Raw genomic sequence first — 22,251 nt, 5'->3', positions numbered from 1 at the left:
CCTTGGGTTAGAGGTCTCAGGGATAATTAAGTTCCCATAACTTTTATTAAAATAGGAGACTGCATAAAGAATAGACCTTTCCAGTGCAATGCTTGAGAGAGATGATGGAAGCACAAGTTCACTTGCATTAGGAATCAAGAATTTAGCATAGGAAAGAGGCCTTTTAGATCCCTGACATGTGGTAGAACTTTTATAGGCACTGGAGTTAATCAGCTATGAGAAAAAAATCCGTAGGAAACAGCACTGTTTTCAGTACACGGGAATGATTTTTGCTAACAATTCCATGCCATGTTCTCTTAAAGGATTATCAAACATCAAGTAAATACTTAAAATTTTTATCAGTGCAACAAAGTGCTTCCTTGAGACTTAAAGATGTTTTAAATTTTGTAGTCAAATTGTCCTTTGTTAGTCTGCATGGCAGTGTGCAGTTTTACAGGTTTTTTTGATTTCTGAATTTATCCCTATGGTCATGTGTCAGTTTTCCTTGAAAGTACTGCATCCATCAGTTTCCTAAATGTGCTTTTTTAATCTGCCAGTGCATCTGCTTGGATTTACTTATGGGCAGTGGAAAAATCAAAACAAAGGGGGAAGTTCTCACTTCAGGCCTTAGGCTTTGCTTAAAGTAACAGAGCCCTTATGTCTCTCCCTAGCTATGAAAACTGGATGTAACTGAAAAGTCTTCAATTAAATCTGAATAATAAAGTCCTTGATTTGCAGTTTGTCAGGAGATTGTGCCACAAAATCCCAGGGGAGTGTTTTGGTTTTGTGACAGAGGCAGCAGTCATCGCCTTGGAGCTGACTTCTGAAACAGTAGTAGGAAGATGAAAAATTTTAGAATCCAATACAGATGAATCATGTTTCTTTAGAAACAGAACCTATATAGGAAACATTCCTTCTCTCGTGTTCTGTATATGTGAACACCATATCCTGGTTGTGTTGTTCTAACCATACCAAACACTGAGATGTATTTCAGTTGTTCTCATCAACTGTAAAATTATATGTATTTTATGTATTTTACAGATGAAAACCGAACTTCTGCACCGAGGAGTAGTAAATTTGTCACCTGGTTGTTTTTATCTTCCTTGTGTGCTTCTGCTTTCCAGGGAAGGATGCTCTTTTCCCATGACTATATTTTCTGGTGTGGTGACTTCAATTATCGAATAGATATGCCCAATGAGGAGGTGAAGGAGCTGATACGACAGCAGAACTGGGATCCCCTCATAGCAGGAGACCAACTTATCAATCAGAAAAATTCTGGACAGGTATCTTGAAATGTTACCAATACTTCAGAATACTTCATTTTCCTCTTTGGCTTTAGCAGTTCTCTGTGGTGATTCTGTAAATCTGTATCCTCAGCACTGGGTTTACTAATTATAATATTTTTCATTTTATCAGGTGCAACTACTTAAAAAAATGTATTTGTAGAAGTTCTGCTAATGTTACTCTTTACTTAAGTTGCTGCAGTAATAGGTCTGATGCTGTTACTGCTAGAAAAAGCAGTAGTCCAAATGGTGCCTTTTTATTTACAGAGAAAACAGGGAATAACAAAGTCTGAGGAAAGCTTCTGCTTTTAAATTTGTTGGGTTTCTTAGGAGGCAGCATGTAGCAGTGAAAGGAAAAATATAAGTAGGTTAAGAAATAATTACTGAAGGCAAACAAATTGTCTCAGAAGTTGTGGAACTTCTGACGTTCTGACATTGATCTTCTGACATAGATTTTTAAATTAACTGGATTTCAAGTTATATTTCCAACCAAAAAAGCAGCCAACCTGTCACTTGATGCAAATTTGATTGTAAGATCCAAGTCAGATTTATATTTTACAGATTTCTGAAGTGAAATTAATCTAACCCGTATGAGATTGAACCCAAGAATGGAGCTTGTTAAGTTAACTAAGGTTTTAGCTTATGTCCAGCTTAAACACTTAAGGGCACTCCTCATGTCTTGTGTCAGTTGGCTGTGTGTTTCTGTGTTGCAAAAGCCTCCCTGAGGGAGTTTTTGATTCCTTTCAGTGACACTATCTCTAAATATGTGACAGATAATGTCACATACTACCTCTTTTTATTCTGTTTTCCTATTTGCTTGAGAAGAAATGGTGATGTTATCTCTAGTATTTCAGTTCATATTGAATATATTAATGACTCTTTATTTTTTCCTTTTTTTTTTTACTCCTATTTTTTGGTGAGGCATCTTGTGTCAGCTTTTCCCTAGAAGTGTTCAAGGCCAGGTTAGATGGGACCCTGAGCAGCCTGATCTAGTGAATGGCATCCCTGCCCATGGCAAGGGTTTGGAAACGGGTGATCTTTAAGGTCGCTTCCAACCCAAACCAGTCTGTGATTCTATGAATCTACAGGAATGCTTGGTACATAAAATATAAACCTTAATTCCCAACTTTTGCTGACACAGGAACAACTAAGCACCTAATTAAAGTGGTGTGTGTTCTGGATGACCTCCAATGACACTGGAAGAACAGTAGGTTGCTCGTAACCCTGGGTTTAAAGATATAAATGTTGACACACTTCTGTTTATTGATGATTGTCTGGGTCACTATTTAGTAATAGTGGCAAATGTAGAATGTTTTCAGCAGATAAGATGTGGAGAAGGATTCATATAGCCAAATGACCTTTTTTATTTTTATTTTGAGATGTCTACACAGGGTTTCACTGTTAGAATAGAGAATTCTGATTGGTTTCAAGCTGTTTCCCATCTGTTTCTGTCTTCTGGCATGACATGTAACAGCTTTGTCTCTTGCAGATTTTTAGGGGATTTTTGGAAGGGAAGATAAATTTTGCTCCTACATACAAGTATGATCTGTTCTCTGATGACTACGACACCAGTGAGAAGTGTCGCACACCAGCGTGGACAGATCGGATCCTGTGGAGGAGGAGAAAATGGCCCTTTGACCGATCAGGTTTTAGTGTTTCTTACAATTGTTTAAAATACTCTTTTAACTGGCTTAGAGAATCCATTTAGTGACATTCACAGTGCCAGTGATTCTGGGCTTGGTAAGAGACAACACTTAAAACAGCATCTTCAATAAAGGCAGTGGTGCTGAACAGAGGGTCAAGACTCAGATCCCAGTTACTGACATTTCAGTAGTGCAAAAGGAACTTACGGAGTTTTGTTCTGTAAAACACTTGGTTTGGGTTTACTTTCTATGATTTTTTTTCTGTTTACAAAAGCTTATTTTTAAAGCACGTTCTCACAATCACCATGTTTCTCCCCTTTTGTTTTCATTGCTGAGTGTAGCTGAAGACCTGGATCTCCTGAATGCAAGTTTTCACACTGACACTAACGTCCCCTATACATGGAATCCTGGCACTTTGTTGCACTACGGAAGAGCGGAGCTGAAAACATCCGATCATAGGTTTCAGTTTTATTTTATACATTACTTCCTAGGATTTAATACTTGTGTTGTGTATTTTGTTGCTCAGATACACTGCTAACAGGCTTTTCTTGTGTGTTTTTTTCCAAGGCCTGTTGTTGCATTGATTGATATCGACATATTTGAAATTGAAGCAGAAGAGAGACAAAAAGTGTATAAGGAGGTGATTGCAATGCAAGGCCCACCTGATGGGACTGTGATGGTGTCCATCAGAAGTTCTTCAGCAGAAGAAAACTATTTTGATGATAACTTGATTGATGATCTTCTTCAAAAATTTGCAAGCTATGGCGAAGTTATACTTATAAGGTTAAAAAAACCTTTTTACTTTTAATCTCCATTCATAGAATCAAAGACTGATTTGAGTTGGGAGGGACCTTAAAGCTCATCTTGTTCCACTCTCTGCCGTGGGCAGAGACACCTTTCACTAGACCACAATGCTCCAAGCCCCACCCAACCTGACCTTGGACACTTCCAGGGATGGGGCAGCCACAGTGTCTCTGGGCAACCTGTGCCAGGGCCTCACCACCCTCACAGCCAAGAATTCCTTCCCAATATCCTATCTAGCAGTGCCCTCTGACAGTGGGAAACCATTCCCCCTTGTCCTATCTGGAGCAAGTCCAAAATTGTTCCCACCTATTTCCTGAATAAAGTTGCTTTCTTAGCAAGCATTTCAATTATGGTCTACTTCAATTTTAACATTTAGATTTCAACTTCAGTGTCTTTACAATTAGTTTTACATACCTCTAAGTGTCTCAGTTTTCAGACATATTTTTTCCAGATACCCTTTTATTTTTGATATAGAGCATCATGTAGTTTTATACAAATTTTGTACTCTAAAATTAGGTCAGTAGTTTTAAATGAACTGAAAATGAGAGGATCCCTGTGCATGTTGCCTTTTCACTAAGCTGTCAATTGAACTATTAAGTGTAGTGGTATTTTGTTTAGTTATTGTTTCCAATGAACTTTGCAGGTTTGTGGAAGACAAGATGTGGGTAACATTTTTGGAAGGAAGTTCTGCTTTGAATGTTATGAATTTGAATGGTATTGAGGTAATGTAAAAATTACTGAATTTTTATATATCAAGAAAAGTTCCGGCATTTTAGGGACTACTTGAGTGGGTTGGGGGGTTTGTTTGTTTGTCTTTAATTCTTAGAAGTTTTTTCCATTCCATACCAGTCTGTTGCATTGCCTTTTTTTTTTTTCTATTGGTAACCACATAGCATTAAGTTGAGTTTCAAAAGCCAAATGAGAGAAGTATCACTCTTAATTTATTTTTAGGGGAAGGACTGTTAGAAAAATGAAGTTCCCATACTGAGAGGCATCTTTATCAAATGAGGGGTTTGGGGTTCTCTTTATGATTTAAAAAGCAGAATTTTTCTTTTTACTTGGGATTTTTTAGAATGAACAAGTTTAACATATTTATAGCCTGCATTTTATTAAAAATTCAGCACTTCTGTACTGCCATCACTGAAAAATGTTAAAAAAACCCAGAAGCTTTCTGATCAACTGAAAAGGGAAATCTTGAGACAAGTTGTTAGTTTTTCTATAGAAAAATGTTAAACAGTTCTAATTAACAGTTTAAACTACCTAAATGTAGTTAATTACCAAAATGAAGTGAGAAGCATAATTATTTTTGTGACATGTCAGTGCCATTGTTTAGTCCCAAAAATCATGATAACCTTATTTGTGATATTTTAAGTAATTATTTTTTAAATTTTTAAATGTAGAATGCTGAGTTTTAATGTCTTTACTCTTAATTTCTGTTTTGTGCATACGTTTTTTGCAATTCAGCTACAAGGACGGATTATAAACATAAATTTGAAAAATCCAGATTGGATCAAAAGTTTGGAAGATGAAATGAATCTGGAAAAGATTAATATTGGGCTGCCTTCATCAACAAGCTCCACTTTGCTTTGTGAAGATGCTGAGGTTACTGCAGATTATGATATGGAAGGTTTGTTGAGATAAAGCATTCCTCATTTTGAAATGTACCTGATGGTAGAGAAACCTAGAAGTTAGGGAGGAAAGGATTGTTATGGTCTTATTGGAGTTATTGATGGGGTAGTTGTCTGTTTTAGGCATTTTGAATAGCAGCATAAAACATTCTAAATTGACAGTTTACTCTTCAAAGGCACATCCACATTGAGCCTTTTTTTTAAACACCATTGTACTTTTTTCAAGCAGAAGCTGTTACAAACAGCAGATATCTTGGAATCTCCTGCCCAGCCTTCTGGAGAAAAAGTGAAGCTTGCCATGTATTGCAAAGCAAGGGAATAATTTTTGCAAAGGTCTTCTTTGTAAAACTGATTGTTTCTTAGATTAATCAACATTACAGTTGCCATGCTGTTATATAAAGCTTTAACATGTACCTGTAGTATATATTGTGCATTTGAAGCATTTTAAACTGGTTTGAATGCACATGCATCCTTTGTGTGTAATTTTATGATGTAAGAAGCATACTTAGGTTGTTGAGCTAATTCCTTTGAAATTTAGGACTTTTTTGCATAAAATCCCATGCCCAGAATCAGTTTATAATTCCTCCACTTTTTTAAAATAAGTAACTGTTGATCCCCTTTTCTTTATTGGGGAATTTGTTATTTAGGGGACATTGATGACTACAGTGCTGAAGTAGAAGAAATCCTTCCTCAGCATCTACAGCCAACTTCGAGCTCAGGGCTTGGAACCTCCCCCAGCTCTTCCCCACGTTCCAGTCCCTGCCAGTCTCCCACCCTGTCAGATGGACCCACGCTCCCAGTGAGGCCCAGCCGAGCCCCAGGAAAAACTCCTGGACCTCCTGTTTCCACACATGGTGTGTATTGATCACATTGCTCCACTGCCTCAGGCACTGCTGTATGGAAGTTCTGTTCCAACATGTCCATGGAATCCTGGTTCACTCCAGGCACACTCTTTCTTTTCAATCTGTACTCCTGTCAGCTCTGAGATGTAAATTGTAATCAGTACTTCTGTAAATTGGGTGTATAATAGAAAACTTCCTTTGAAACACAACCTTTTTTTTATTGACAAAGTGAACACAATTATGGTATTTGGAATGGCTTCTAAAAGACTTTGTTTCAGTGTAATTTAGAGTAGCTTTTACAAAGACTGCTCAAATGCCCTCAGGGTTCTCTTTGTAGCATTTTTTTCCAGAGCACTTAGCTCATGGGTAAGGGTCAAAATTGAAATTGGGAATGCTTCACTTTGTAAGAATGTTGAGGATTTCATGAAAAGCATAAACTTATTAAAACACATGAGACAAAAATCTTGGTTTAGCAGATCTTCTTTTCATCATTGATTTTTTTCCTTTTTTTTTTTTTTATCCTATCACAGAAACTCCTGAATCGTTATTTCCAGTGCTGGGGACTGACAGGGATTAATTTTTGCATTGTTTTCTGTCACATCTTTCAGCTGAATTTCAGGCTGGTGCCCAGCAGAAAGAGCCTCCTCAGAGCCTGGAGCCGAAGCGTCCTCCACCCCCTCGTCCTGTTGCTCCTCCTCCGCGTCCTGCTCCACCCCAGAGGCCACCTCCACCCTCAGGTAGTGTGGGGACCTGTGCCAGGTGCTCAGGAATATTTTGTTTCAAGTCTGTGAGATGAACTTTAAAGTTTAGGACCAAAATGTTTAGTTGGTACATTTAATAGCAATAACAGCACGGGAAATAACAGCACTTTTCAACACCGTTTAAATATTATTAGTGAATTAAGTTTTTTATAAACTTATTTTCACAGTTTTAAAAATGTGGGCTTCCTACAGCAATGTTTAGTCAACATCTTCATTTTTTATAGCATCTTCATTTTTAAATATAAATAATCTTGTGCATTCATTGATTTATATTTCTTTAATTTTGGCATCTGTATGTACGCATTTTATCATGTCCACATTTTTAATGTAGACTTCATTTGGATCATCTGAAAAGGTGAACAATTGAGCACTACAAGAAACTGGATGTTCAGAAGCATATGGGCAACATAGTTAATAACAGCTGACCCTTGTAATTTTTAACTTTCTCATTCTTTCTCTTCCCTCCTACTGTACTGATATTTTTCATTATTGCTGCATTCATTTCTAAAATACTGTCAGGAGGTAGGAGTCCTGCACCTGCTAGAAAAGAATTTGGAGGTAATGATTTTAATTGTTTTCCAATGTGACTGCATAGCAAAACTGCTGTGGTGATCTGTTGTGACAATACTTAACATGATGATTTCCAAAGGTATAAAAATGGGTCATTCTTAATGTCATAGAAATGGATAACTCTGGAATGTCAATATAATTTCTGTCTTGGGGTTTGTCCCCATCTCTGAATTACATCTAACTTTTTAGTGAAATAATATTTGTCCAGAAGCTGGTACATTATAGTCAGAGATTAAAGCCGTCCCAGCTTTTTATTACTTTGTCCTGGTCGGAATACACCCAGCTAACTTTTCTGTGGAAGCTGGAACTTGTCTGTAGTTGTAGAAAGGAGAGCTTTTTTCTCACAAGCTATGTCAAGAAGCATAATTAAATGGCTTTTAATTGTAGCTAGTTGCAGTAATTATCCATTAATTAATTGTTTAAATTGAAGCTACTGCTGATCTGGCTCAATTTCCCCAATTAACAGAGATCTCCAAATCATGGAGCTGTATTTGTCTCCGTGCTGAACACTGATATATGGGTAGTTTACTTTCTGCTTCCAAGTCTGGAATGTGCTCCTAAGCCCTTCCTTAGAGACATGAAGTGTCCTCCACAGTTCCTGCAATTAGTGTGTATTTCAGAAACACAAACTTAGGAAAGGAGTTTATCTTGTTACTTTGAAGGAGAGCTACAGGTCTTTACAAAATAACAAAATCCTGACATAATTCTCCCCTAATTCCTTGTCACACATTGAGCTGTCCTGCTTGGACTTAAATCAGCTCATCAATACATGGGATAGGGGGAAAACTGCTCATGGCTCTGAAATACTTCTCTGAAATAGCCCTCAGTTGGTAGGAAAGAAGTTTTTTTGGGAAAATGATTCAAAAGTTTTGAGCAATCTTGGAAAATAAATAAACTGTTTTACATAGTCTATAAATATCAACCAACTTACTCTGATGTCAGGCAAAAATGTATGTGGCTCCTAAATACTGTGGAGGGGAGTAGGGTTTTATGTCAAAGGTATAATAATTCAAATGAGTTAAAATGCAGAACTTTTAGGAAATAGTTTATACATCACACTCAACATAGGTGAGATATAATTCATTGTACTTCAGTCCTGTACAGCTTTATGTGCACTGACACAGTCCTGTTTGCCTAGTCTGTCTCAATTGTGCCAAGACTAGTCTTCTTTTTTTATCCTCTTTCCCAACACAGCTTTCCATAAAGAATTGTAACTTGCATAAAACTTGCCTTTTATGCAGTCATTTGAGATTGTAGTATATTTCTTTTTCATATATTATTCTGACCTAAAGTTCTTCACCTTTTCTATCCTCTTCATTTTCCACTCATGGTGTACATGTATAATGCATAATGCTTTTCAACGGTACCTGAGCTCAGCAGAGGGCTAGAACCAGAATAAGTGTCCTAGTGGGTTAGTCTGCTTGGGGAAAGGGCACCTATTTCTCTTCCCTAGAAGAAAGGCTCCTAAAGCCCTGTGAAAATAACCCTGTGTACTGTATAAGTGGATGAAACTTTGGTTATAGACTTCTGTAGCACATGCAAAGGGACACTGATCACGTCTTTAACATGTTGTGCATTTTAAATGTTACTTCCCCCCACCCCCCTTTGTGTTTTGACCTTTTTTTGGCAAGTGCTTTACTCCCTTCAATGCCCATAACATTTTTTCTAATAGCTCAGTGTGCTTTGAAGATGAGAGGAGGATTTGGACATCAAAATGTTTTAGAATTTGGTCATATTTGACATTTAAGGAAATGAGGCTCTGCACTCATTGCAAGGCTTAACAAAGTGCAGACTTTTCATACGGTAATACAAAAAATTTTCACTAAACTGTAAGCTCTCAGTTGTTCATAGTTAAAAATTAAAATGTCACACTGTTTACCCAAGACTTTTTTAATACATTACAGATTAAATTCTTACAGAACATTAAAAATTATAAAGGCTGCTAAGTGTCAATTGAGTTAAAAAATAACATTTGGAGCTGGTTTTTTTTTCTTTAATAGTACTAGTCAGATTTTTCCTGATTGTTGCAGTTATCATTGGTTTAAACTGTTAAAATGGGCTTAAGAGAGCACACAGTGTTTTCAGTATATGCAATAATTTGGGTAAAATGCATTACATTTTCACTGTGATTATCTTCCAAATAAATAAAATGAACCTAGAGAATACAGTAATACAGTTGGCATTAAAAGAAATGCAAGTATGTTAAGCTGTGAAAACACTTGCACTCAAGCAGCAAGTACTGATTAGATTACTCTGCTATTTATAGTCCCTCATTAACTTAGCCCTGCAAGAACCATTCCACATCTTTATTTTTCACCTGTAGCTTTGGGGTTCGTTTTGCAGAGCAGAGTCCAGGTTGTTGGGGTGCATCAGGATATGGCAGTCAGTTTGAAAAAGCTTTTTTTGTTTAAAGATGGGAAAAGCACCTTTCTTCTTGCTGAAGAAGGAATGTTGAGTGATGGAGAAAACAAGAAGCCTTAATGCTACAACAGTAAATGCACTGTCCAAATGCAGGCAAGGGGCCTGGATTTCATATGTATGTATAAACACACATATATATATGCACGTTTTACTTTATTGGAAGTCAGGGTTACATTATTTTCCATTAAATATCATCTTTGCAAAACATACAGTGTTTGTCTGAAGGATGTCAGGGCATAAGTTACAGGCTGTTTCTGTGTAAATCCAACCCCTTTCCTTAAAATACTATTTAAAACAACTACGTGATATCTTTTCTTGGAAAGTCCTATGTCAAACTGCAGTAGAGATTTCAAGCTCCAGACAGACAACAGTCAGTTTAAAATGAGACCCACAAATGTGTTTCAGGTTCAGATGTACATTTTTCACTCTGCATAAGATTAAAATATTCCTATACTGCCTATTGTGATCCCAGCACCATAATTTTGTTTTATCATGTTGAAGGGTGTTACTAGTAAGTGAAATTTCAGGTATTTTGCCCTTTATGCCCTTTCACTTCCATGTATTGAATATTTTTAAATTTACAAAGCCTTCTAAAATCCTGGTGCCCAGCAACCTTCCTCTGTGTGGTGCAGTGGCTTTAGTCATCATCCTGCATAAAACAAGATATGCTTAACAAAACCATGCTGACAGTGCCTATTCAAAATGTGAGCTGAGATGTGGGAAGGGAAGGTTCAGGAGATCTGTGGAATGAACAAACTAGTTCCCTGCTCTTGAAGAGAGAGGTTTCCTTGTGTCCATGGCCATCTGAGATGAACATTCAGCTTTATGTCTCTGTGACTAGCAAAGGTTCAGAGGAGTGTCCTGTGCTCTGCTGGGCTGCTCTCCACCTCCCTTGATACTCCTCCAGTGGCAAGTGGGCTTCCCATTGTCTTTCCCACTTTCTGTTCTCCCCAGGGGTTTCTCTGGGCTGCGTGGGAAAAGGGCAGATCTATGACCTGCAAGCAGTGGAATGTTCTTGGGTAATTTCCCCCCTGTGCTCCTTCACTGCTGCTTCTCTCACAGAGAACTTGGCGGTCAGGAACTTTTGGGTGGAAATCTAATGGGAATTGGCAGAGCCTGGAGCTCACCCACAACAGATAACATATGCTGGGATGTCATGTCTTTGAACCAGATGTTCAGCCAAACCATAGATCTGGTATCTCTGGAGACAATCACATTCCAGCCTCATCTGCAGCCTTCACTCTGCCCACTCCGAGTGACACCTCCACCCATATCTGACAGAATTCACAGATCACAGAGAGCTCTGAGCAGATCCCACACATTGGCATACGATGAGAAAGCAGGAGGCTGTGTCAGCACTAAGGCAGAATTTGATTTTCAGGTAGGCTTCCTGAGCACTGGCTCCTTTTCTTCCTCTGGACTCGAGCCACTCCAGAGTTGCCAGATAGCAGTTACTCTTTCCTTCAGGATTTCTCCTTGCATACTGTCTATGCCATGCCATGTTTTTACCATACAATTTTAGAGACCCAGTATACACTCAATCACGTTGCAGAAATAGAACAACTCAGCATGTTTATGCATGATTGAAAGCCTGCTTTCTCTCAGTGTGAACTGTAACACCAGGTGATACAGCTCTCCCAAGTACACAGTGCTGCTTGGAGATAATGATACACTTCTGTAGGATACATTATATAAAGTGGGAAACATTTCTTCCATCGAGTTGCTTACTCAGAGGGAGTGTGACAGAAACAGACTACTTAGGATTCTAAATGACATGTTGCAGAGTGTGTTTGATGTACCTGTTTACTCCCCAGTGTTTGAGTGCAGGCACATGCTCTGCTTTAGGAGAGGTTCAACACCAACATATAAGATCATACCAAATGTACAAAAATTTGTGGAGAGTGAATATTTTGAAGCAATGAAATTCTCTTTCAGCTGTAATATGGAATTAAAACAATGGATGTTACTAAACATGAGCATACTTGTTGAATTATAATTCACACCAGTCTGGTTCCCCATGCTGCTACAAACAATTATCTCCTACAAGTGACTGTAATCCAGCTAGGCCAGTGTTAAGTTGTGTACAGCTCTCTTGTGGTGGTGTTCTTTCTGGTTTTGCTTTCTCAATCTGCTGCTTTTCTTATGCAATGTACAGCTTCTCTTCTTTCTCTGAAAAGGTCTTGGAGCTCCTCCCAGTCCTGGGGTAGCTAGGAGAGAAGTAGAAGGTAACATAACAATTTTTGTATTTTAGAAACAGAATTCTAATTTAGTACCTGATTAATACTATTGCCCTTGTGATAGTAAAGGTAGTTTCATGAAAGTATTTATCACGTGGAATCTTTCTTCTTTTATTTAACATAGTTTTCAGACAGCCAAGTTGCTTCTTGGTTTTCGGTGATGGTGGGAATTGTTATAGAAGGCATTTATGAAAAATGAAGTGAAAACTTAGAGTGTCCTAATCAAGAATGCTTTCCAGGCTGACTCTCAGAAGAATCTGGTGCTGACTGGTCACTAGAGTGACTGCTATACCTGAAACCAAACCTGGAATTTTGGGAGCCTGACTTTTCATAAATAACTACATATGTTCATGTATTTTGGAGAGAGAAAATTCCATTTAAACTATTTAGTCTACAATTTAATATTTTGTCTCTTTCTAAAGAGCACAGTGATAGCTAACTGTGTGTGATATACAGTTATGAGAAGCATTTCTCTTGCACATTCTAACTGGAGTATGTATGAATAGTGCTGGATGGGTCCTGCTGTAGCCATGCCAGCACAGTCAGGGGTTTGGGTTTCTTCTTATCACCACAGGAATTTGGTCTTTGCAACAAATATAGGTATGGCAATACAAGTCCTAATATAGTCACAGTCAGGATGTCCTCCTGTATTCTACAATTACCTTTGGCCATATTGCTGGTTTATTTTTATAAATTGGCAAAATCACCCTATGCATAGAATAGTCAAGGTTGGAAGGGACCTTTTGGTGACTATCCACTCCATCCTCCTGCCCCAAGAAGGGTAAACTGGCACCAGCTTACTCCAGGTGGGAGTTGCATCACTGAGAGCTGTGCCCAAAAACCCATTCCAATGGTTCTGAGGTTATCTGACACCCAGAAGCTGTCTTATGCACCAGAGTGTTCCTTCCACTTAGTGTCACTGGCATGGTGGTTTTGCCTTCCTGGGAAATAAGCCACAGAAACACAAGCCAGAATCTCAAACCTCTTGGCTTGTTAAAAATTGTGCACTTGTCTGAGCTAAAGGTAATTTTTTCATCTCTTGCACTTCCCAACTTGGACGTTGCATTATAGTGACAAGGTTGTCATTAGCATCAGCATGGCCACAGTGAGGCTGGTGGTCTAAGAGATTTATCTTAGAGAGAAGGGCCAGGAACTATGTTATATCAGCTCTTTTTGTTTTAAAGACTGCTGTTAGAACATCTGCAGAATATACCACAAAACAAAACGACTTCTAGCATGATTGAGAACACAGGGCACCTGTACAGGTGGGCATCTTTACCTTGCAATGAACAGGAGGTAATTTGACTTAATTTGTAATTAAAAGGGTCAAATTATTCCATGTGTGCCACGGGATAGGAGTGTGTTATAGTGACAGCTGATGGATAGACTGTGATATGTAACAACCTTTTAAAAAATCACTGGTCTCTCTTTGCTCCCATTCTCATTAGTGGTAATGTGACATTGCCATCTAATACCCATTTGTGGCTTATCTAACGCAGATAATCTAATTTTTTTTCCATGCTTCAAAGCACAAAAAAGTCCTGGAACACAAAGAAAAGATAACTTAGGTAATACATTTACATGCTTTGTACTAATTATAATAAAGAGAGAAGTTGATTTTGAAATATGTTCTAAGTCAACAATCTCTAATATCTGTTGCAGTTCGTAGTCACCCTCCACCTGCAGCAGGCATGACCAGACCGGTAGGTATTCTGTCTTACAATAGTTCTCCTCCTAAGTTTATGCTGTTTGTTAGGGCAACATTTCTGTAAGTCATAATGGATGTGACAAATTTGCAAAATTGGCTGGTCAGTTTACTGCTTCTATGAGTTAATTCCTTCAGCAATTCTTGTCTGTTGACTAAAAATACTCCAGAATATATATGTGTATATATATATATATACTGGAAGTGACTTGATTGTTTTGCACTCTTTACAGTTATGCAACAGGCTCCCAAATAATACACATCTCCTTTCAAATAACTGCAAAGTTACTCTTTGTATTATATGTCCTTGCTGATTTGGTATGATAAAATGTATTATCTTTTATGCTGAAATGTAAATCCTGACACCAGTTAATTCCTTGCAGCCGTTAATGGATTACCCGGGCAGTTGATATATTATGATTATTTGATGCGTTGTGGGATTTTGTACCTTGTTTTAAAAATTAATTTTGATAAAGGTCTTCATGTAAAAAGGAAACATTCAACTAGTACAACAAATATTAGTTATGTGTTTCATTCCTTTATTTATGGAACTGAACTGAAGGAAGGGAAATAAGGATTTATGGGTGCTCAAATGCTTCACCTCTAGCAAGAACTCAAGAGATGGAAAACAGCTGCCTTGTTTTTATTAACAGCAGCATGTGGGAGCCTTTGTGTTTGGCTTATCATTAAAGAATTACTAAGAAATGGGATTGTTTGCTGATAATTCTCTAAACTTTGTAGCATATTCCAGTATTACAACTACTGCAAACTACTGTTTGCAGTAGTCCATTGAAGTAATATTGTGCTAATTCGTTTTTTCTCAAAGACATTATTCATGATCTTGGCTCTTTTTTGTTATTTTCCCAGAAATATAAAACAGCTTCTTCTAAAATTTGGATAAAGAAAACCTGGTATACACAGCAAATAAGAAAATCTGGTGCACAAAAGAGACTTCACCAGTGTCTTGGAACTGGCATAAGTGCAAGAATTTTTGTTCATATTATCAAGACAGAAAAAAATCCCCAAGCAAAACAAACAAACAAACAACCCCCCCCAAACCCCAACAAAACAAACAAATGTACTAGAAGATCTGAAAAAACATGATGCTTGCCTCTTTTTTTCCCCTGAAATCTGGGCATTTTTATTCCAGTGCCTTGTATCCAGGTTTCAATGTGGTGTTTGTAATTCACTCGTTTCAGCTGTAATCTGGAATAACTTCCTATTTCTCTCCAGCCTTCAAATGAGGCAGAGTGTGTGTTTTATCAGTACTGTTTGTTGAGGAACAAAGTAGCTGCTGTTGTTGGTTGTGTTGCTTACAGCAATTCACAGACTTAGGTAAATTATCTTATTAATACTAGCAAAACAATAACTGCTTCTAGTGTTGGTGCACAGGTAAATATTTATATAAAGCTGAAAACAGTCGTAAAAATTCTTTGCTTTGAATTGAACCCTCATTGTGTTTTGAATATATTCTTTGCTTTTACATGGACATAGGATGTTAGCTCAGCAGCTGTTATCAAATCATTTATTTTTCACAGAGTCCTGATTATCCCAAATCATTTAGCAGTAGATGACTTCAGATCCAAAGTAGAGCTAAAATACTTTCTTTTTACCCCTTATCATGTCAGACTGTTCCTCCTCGAGCTGGAGTTATCAGTGCCCCACAAAGCCATGTCCGTTCCTCGGGGGGAAGACCAGTACCCGAAACTCAGACCAAACCAGCTGAACCACCACGGGGTAAGTTTCCTTTGTAGGTTAAATGTAAATGTCACAATTCAGTCAAGAGACACAGTCTCTGGTTTGAATGCATTGTTTTCCAATAGATGTCTCCACTTTTCACTAGAAATTAAGATTCTTGAATGTAGTAACACTTGGCAGTTTCTGTTAATCATCCACAAGTACTGTAAACCCTCACCAGATAATAATCTCAAGATCACCTGAGATCTTGACCCGTAGATTTCCTGGTATCAGGAGAAGCTATGGTCAGAGTGCAGTATTTTGGTCTGGGCACAGTGATGTGTCCCTTCATGTTGATCACTGGACATTCTCTGGATTGGTAGTTCTGTAATTGTAAGATCTGGAATAGAATTTGTCTGACTCTTAAAGCCACTTCCTAAATTCACAGTTTACAAAACCCCTTCATTAATATTAAAATATACATTTTATAATACTGACTTCCAAAATACTTTTTCAATACTGCTGATGTACATTTAGGAATGACATGGCTTCTGGTTCTCTGTTTTGTATAGAATCACAGAGTGGTTTAAGTTGGAAGGAACCTTAAAGATCATCCATTTCCACCCCCCTGCCCTGGGCAGGGACACCTTCCATTAGAACAGGTTCCTCCAAGCCCTATGCAACCTGGCCTTGGACACTTCCAGGGATGGGGCAGCCACAGCTCCTCTGACTAACCTGTGCCAGGGCCTCACCACCCTCACACAGAAGAATTTCCTCTCAATATCCAATCTAAACTTGCTCTTTCAGTTTAAACTATAATAATAATTTGTGATGGAGATCAGCTGAGCTTCTGATGATTTCCAATCTTGTTGCCATGAACACTTGCTCTTCTTAGAGCCACCTGCAGTTCTCTCTGGTGCTTCCACAGCCATTTGTCCTCATCATGCCATCCTTAAGGACTTCTGTTACAATTCTTTATGATGAAAATCACTCCAAATGTACTTTTAGGCTCACCGTTGCTTCCTGAACCACTAAAGCCTCAGGCTGCTGGCCCTGCTCAGCCCAGCACTCCTGTGCTAAGGATGCAGGAGCCCCTGATTCCTGTGGCATCACATCCATCTCAGGCAAGTGCCCCACAAAGCCTGGAACCCCCACAGCCGCCTCCTCGTAGCCGATCCTCTCACAGTTTGCCTTCTGAACCTGCTCCATCCCAGCAGCAAGTAAGTAAAAACACTTTGGAAATACATTTTTTTTATTATGTATATTAACACAGCTTGTTATGAATGCTGCAGACTCGTGAGGAACTCTTAAAACGAAAATAAAGGTCAAAAGAGTGGATTCAGAGGTCATCAGGTTCTAGTAGGGTAATAATTGCTTATGTATTGTCAGTGAATAACTAATACTAAACATTTAACTTAGGGTTTCTTGTGACAGTCTTACAACTTAAGGAGATCTCATTCTTAAAATTATGTTGTCATCTGGCAACTTTTTGTGGAAAAATAGTCTAAGAAATTCAATTTTATAATGACACTTGCATGACATAAGTAGCAAGTAAGATTAGTAAGTAGCTAACAGGTTTTCAATAAAGTCATTGCATGATGTGGTGCTTTATGTTGATGATCATTCATTGGAGAAGGACAATACTGATAAATACTTAACAAAAACAGATTCTTCCCCATTCCCCAGTGTCAGTTAAAATATAGAAACATATCAAAGTAATGTGAAAATTTCATCCAGTAACATTAACAGTCTGTTCTATGGGACAATTTAGAATGTTATTATTAAAAAACACCAACTTTTTCTAGGGAAAGCCATAGTTTCTTCCTACTGCTTAAAAATGCAGAATCAGGTTTTCAGTGCTGCTCAGATTTTTGCTTATGCCTACACCTGAAGACCTCTTTTGCTACAGCAGTTAGTTAATGCCTATTTTGTACCATAGTAAAGCAGCTAAATTCAGTCCTTGGTGAGTTGATTTTGCATTCAAGTTAAAAAAATCTTTAAATGCTTTACCTTTCTTTCTGCTGAACCTCTCTGTCTGCCTGGTAACTGTTTTTAATTTTGGAAACTTAGGCTGAAAAATACAGAAGTTTCTGAGGAAAGTTTTTTAAATAAATACAAATCTTTTGAGAGGTAGTGGATTCCAAGCCCATCCTTCTACGCAAATCTTGATTGTGATATTGAAGAACCTGAATCTCTCTTATAGAAATAATTGCTTTGATACAGTGTGAATATTCAGGATTCTAGAGATTACCAAGCAGTATATTAAAAGAGAGAGTTGGTTATTTTAAATAGATGTTCTTTATTGTAAAGTAAGGAGATTTTAATTTTCAATAGAATGAGAAGCCTTATGGTTTTTCAGCTTGAAAAACTGTTACTACAAGTGAGTGGTTGTCCCAACACAGTTCCTAGAATGGGAGTTATGGGGCTTTTCCTGTTAATAGGTGGTTAGAATTAGACCATCAACGCTCAAATTCTTATAATCCATCTCCAAAAAGTAGCTCAGTCAGCTGCACAGTGAGTCTCTGTATGGAAAAAACTTAAAATGGGCTTGAGTTGGTTTTTTGATTCATAATGGTCGAGCTTACAGTAGAATACAACAGAAATTCAGAATTTAGTCTAGTGTATAATAAATACTTGCAGTTTGTATTCATAGCTCAAAAAATGGCTTTGTGAAAATTTTTGAAAGTATTTTTAACATGAGGTTGCTTTGTTACTTGAATTTTCTTCCTAACTTTCTTTCCTTTGATGTCTGTTTCTCTTTCACAAGCAGGAGCAACCGTCAGGGTAACAGGTATCTGACTATTTACCAATCTTGTATGTGGTCTCCATCTACTCAAGCAGAAAAGATGTATGAATCTTGTTTTCATACATCTGCAGTCCCATCCATGTTAAAAACCACCTGTCTGCATTCATGGATTGACTGTCATACCATAGTTTGCTTTTCCCTTTCATAATGCATTTAAAAGTGAGACTGCATTTATTAGTGCCAGAGCAAATATTTTGCTTCATCATCTTTTATGAAACAATTGGACCCTGACCTATGTTGCTTAGTCACTGCTGAATCTCCTGGTTTCAGTCTATTTGTGGAAAAAAAGATCAGTGTTGGCATTAAATATTCTCTTAAGTGTAAAATTTTTTTCAAAATAAACCCCATATTTCACATTTTTCAAAGAGCAGAGAACTTATTACTACCCAAAGTAAAATAAATGGTTTGTTACAATTTTAAAGGCATTTGGCTCCAGAATTATTCAGAGCAAATTTTTACTTACAATAAAGAGCAATTGGGATTCAGAGTTTCTTTGGGATCTTGCACTTCAAATGACTACAGGACTTAACCAGCTCGTGCCCAGCTGCATTTGATTTCTATTCTTTCTGCAGTTCTGTTTTTCACATTTTCCCCTCAGTTACTCAGTGCCTTTGGTTTAATATTATTCTGCAGAACACTGACTATATATACACCCCATTCAAGCTACAACTGAAATTTTTTAAAAATAAATTGTTATGCTGCATACACTGGGGAAAACTTGCAATATTATTATTATTATTATTCCCTAGAATCTCTAAAGCCTGTAGACTAATTTTGTGGAGCTGCTTAGATAGTGGATGTGTGGAGACACACTTCAAACTATGCACAATAAATGCAGTGAACCCAAGATGGATAAAGATGGAGGTTAGGCTGTAATAATACTATGTTTTAGCTCACACCCTAGTTCAACAAAACACTAGTTAACAGAATTTTCAAGCTAAATACCCAAACTCTTTGGGTATATTAAGGTGATGTGTTAAAATGACAAACTTTTTTGTGAAATTTGAATTCTCAGGAGCTGTTTTAACTTAAGCTCAATTCATTAAAAAAGGGGAAGCTCCAAATCCTGTTCTGTCAGTATGCTGACTGAAAAAGTAGATATTCCACCTTTTTGGACATTTCTTACAAGGTAAAAAAGTTGCATTGTTGTTTGAAGAGATGTAAAAAACAGAAATATGTTTGTTTTTAAAAGCTGAGAAGTTCTGTGGAGAAAACTCTGTCTTCTCCATTCAGTATTATACTAAACAAGGATAACTTGCCATTTTAAAATATGAAACCAGTCCCTTCCCATGCCGGGAAGCACTGGAATGCCTACGGATGCCTGTGTCTGCATAGAAATGTCTGACATGCACATACTAATGACACTAATGTTTCCTCCCATTGTGATGCTTAAATACTGCTTGTAACATCGGTGTGACAAACAATGTAACCTGGAGGTCTTTGTTTTGTAGCTGTGCTGGGTTATCACTTGTTTAGAATACAGTAGCATTTCCCAAAGATTTTCTTATCCAACATTCACTTTGGACTTGGTGCCTTTCACTGGAATTCTGACCTGTAGGAAGTCGATTCCAGCTGCGTTGACCACCAACGCGGTGTTTAACAACTGATAGGCTTTTTCTCAGAGAAGGGATTCAGGGTTGTTGTTTCCATTCAAGTTACAGCTGAATTGTGTTGAAGTTTCAGCTGGAAGAGTGAGAAAGGGCGGGGTCAGGAATAACCTGGAATCAGCCACAGGATTACTGAGCATGTTGTTTCCTTTGCAGCTGAAACCCAACTGGACATACAGCTCCAACCCTGGCCCCCAGCTCAGCAGTGACCCTTTTGAAGACCTGTCATTCCAGCTGCTCATGTCCCAGATGCAGACATGTGTCCGAACATCACCCGCTCCAACCTTAAGCCAGGAATTGACACCCTTGCCTTCAGCAGCACAAAGAAACGCTGATAATTTGAATACTATAAACTGCATGCCAGCAATGCCTCCTATTCCAACCTTCCACTCATCCCAGGAGCATAAGCGCACCTCTCCAAATCCATTTATTTCTGGGCTGAACTGCACAAATCCATTCACTGAAAGGACTCCTAATGCTGGGAACCCGTTTAGGATGGAAACGCAAGGGTCCGGAATAACCTCACAGGTATGGGAAGGACCTGCAGTTTCCCATCCTTTCCCTTCCCTGCCCCGCCCCAGCTGTAACACAGCCAAGCCTCTATTTTCTGTGGATGCAGCTGAAAACACGTTTTGCTTGCCAAGTAAATCTCTCAAGGCAGAAAATGTGCAGCCCAAGGGGTGGGTGACATTTGATGAGGACGAGAACTTCAATCTGAAGCTAAAGCCATCTACAAGTGTCCCGGATTTTCAGAGACTCAGCTCCAGGAAGTCAGCTGGATCTCCAGGTTTGCTGGGCACTGAACAAAAGACTTTCCTTGGTTCAGACTTTAACTTTGGTGATGACTGGAACAAAAGCTCTACTGATTGCTTCTGTGCAATGCCAGCAAGGAGACCCCCTGCACCCCCTGTACCATCCAGAGCAACCAGCAACAGGTCCCCTGCAGATCCCTTCGCCTCCTCAGCACCCCAGGTGTCACCAACTCATGATTTTACAGAAAGATAGTTGTTCAAAGATACAACAGGTTGTATTTGTTGCTACATTTATCCAGTAGAATAATTGGGTATTTGAGATTATTCTGTGTGCAATAATTAAGTGTTAAATGCACTGAAACTTAACTCTACTCATAAACAGCCACTATTGCTTGTGTATAAATTTTGAATGTGTATATATGGTAGAGCACAAAAAATTGTCTGAAATTTATTAAAATCCTGAGGTAATAGTATTTGAACAGACAGAAAAAGAGAAGAAGGATGAGCTACTGATTTCATTAAAATCTGGACATAGATTTTGCTTAGGGAGCTCTCTCATTTCTGGTCCCCCTTGTGGAATTCCACAGAAAGAGGCTCCCTGCTGGTAGCCTCTCCCCTCCCTTTTGACTGTTTTGTTAATTGTATTTATAAGTATTTACCAAAGAGCTGCCAAAGTTTATTGAGATTTGAATGTTGAAAAGTATTGTTTAGAAGTTGTTTTAATTTATAACAGAGGCTATGGATATTTGTAAGGCTTATATTTGAATTTGAGGCACAATGAAAGTAGTACTTTCAAAATACAAACAAAACTTTGCATATTAATATATTCAACTAATTTTCTGTGTCAGTACATTTCAGCTATTAAATCCTATTGTGACATACACTCACTAGCACTAATTCAGAATAATTGTTCCATATCATCTATTTATTCATTACTATTTTAACTATATTTTTTTTCCCAGAAATTAGAAACAACATATAGAAAAAGTTTTCCCTCAACCTCTTGAAAAAGATTCCCCTTGGGTTTTGAGATACAAAGCAGTCTTTACCAGTTGCAGACAATATAGTCTACCAGCCAGGGAGTGAAACGACACACTAACATTGTATTTACAGTAGCAAAATACTCCAGGGCAGTGCGCTTTTTAAATTCTCCAGTGCTATCAAGACATGATCTATAAAATAGATCCTTTGAGCAGTCCCTGGTTAACCATGAGCTGCAGCTGTGTAGAGCAGTGATAGTGAGTTTTATATGGCGCTTTTTTCTGTTCAGGTCCCTCAACTTGTACATTTGGAAGAGCAGTGGTACCGTTTGTGCTTCGGTGTGTGAGTTACCTTGTTTTATGCTGTTGCTATAAACATCTGTGTGATCAGTGTTTTGGTATATTCCTACATTGGCAAGCCAATTCTGGGGGGAAACTTTTTGCTGGTGGGAGTCACGTGATAAATATGTTGTCGAATATCTAACTGCAGTGATTAAAAACTACTGTCTGAACTGTACCTGGTGTTAGGCACCTCTGCACTTCACAGGGCTGTGGG

At 38.1% G+C, this 22,251-nt stretch overlaps 1 protein-coding gene across 17 annotated transcripts in view; it reads left to right on the top strand.

The window, feature by feature from the left end:
* SYNJ1 (synaptojanin 1) overlaps window positions 1-22,212 on the top strand; it is a 49,299-nt gene extending 27,087 nt beyond the window's left edge. For 3 of the 17 annotated variants that reach the window (XM_064644072.1, XM_064644071.1, XM_064644063.1), the window contains 15 exons: window positions 1,104-1,262; window positions 2,752-2,908; window positions 3,247-3,364; window positions 3,473-3,688; window positions 4,353-4,431; window positions 5,174-5,336; window positions 5,985-6,191; window positions 6,788-6,916; window positions 7,460-7,498; window positions 12,109-12,156; window positions 13,698-13,736; window positions 13,831-13,871; window positions 15,502-15,610; window positions 16,559-16,770; window positions 20,120-22,212. In XM_064644072.1, coding sequence (XP_064500142.1) covers window positions 1,104-1,262; window positions 2,752-2,908; window positions 3,247-3,364; window positions 3,473-3,688; window positions 4,353-4,431; window positions 5,174-5,336; window positions 5,985-6,191; window positions 6,788-6,916; window positions 7,460-7,498; window positions 12,109-12,156; window positions 13,698-13,736; window positions 13,831-13,871; window positions 15,502-15,610; window positions 16,559-16,770; window positions 20,120-20,968 — 2,565 coding nt within the window. In that variant the 3' untranslated portion in view covers window positions 20,969-22,212. Of the gene's footprint in view, window positions 1-1,103; window positions 1,263-2,751; window positions 2,909-3,246; window positions 3,365-3,472; window positions 3,689-4,352; window positions 4,432-5,173; window positions 5,337-5,984; window positions 6,192-6,787; window positions 6,917-7,459; window positions 7,499-12,108; window positions 12,157-13,697; window positions 13,737-13,830; window positions 13,872-15,501; window positions 15,611-16,558; window positions 16,771-18,317; window positions 18,342-20,119 lie in introns of all 17 variants that reach the window. The other 14 variants (XM_064644080.1, XM_064644073.1, XM_064644078.1 and 11 more) reach the window with 12 other exon arrangements.
* The last annotated feature ends 39 nt before the right edge of the window (window positions 22,213-22,251 follow it).

Source organism: Pseudopipra pipra, chromosome 2 (genome assembly GCF_036250125.1).
Source record: "Pseudopipra pipra isolate bDixPip1 chromosome 2, bDixPip1.hap1, whole genome shotgun sequence".
NCBI lineage: Eukaryota > Metazoa > Chordata > Aves > Passeriformes > Pipridae > Pseudopipra > Pseudopipra pipra.
Note: the sequence above shows the minus strand (reverse complement) of the source record. Positions and strands in the feature narration are given on the sequence as shown.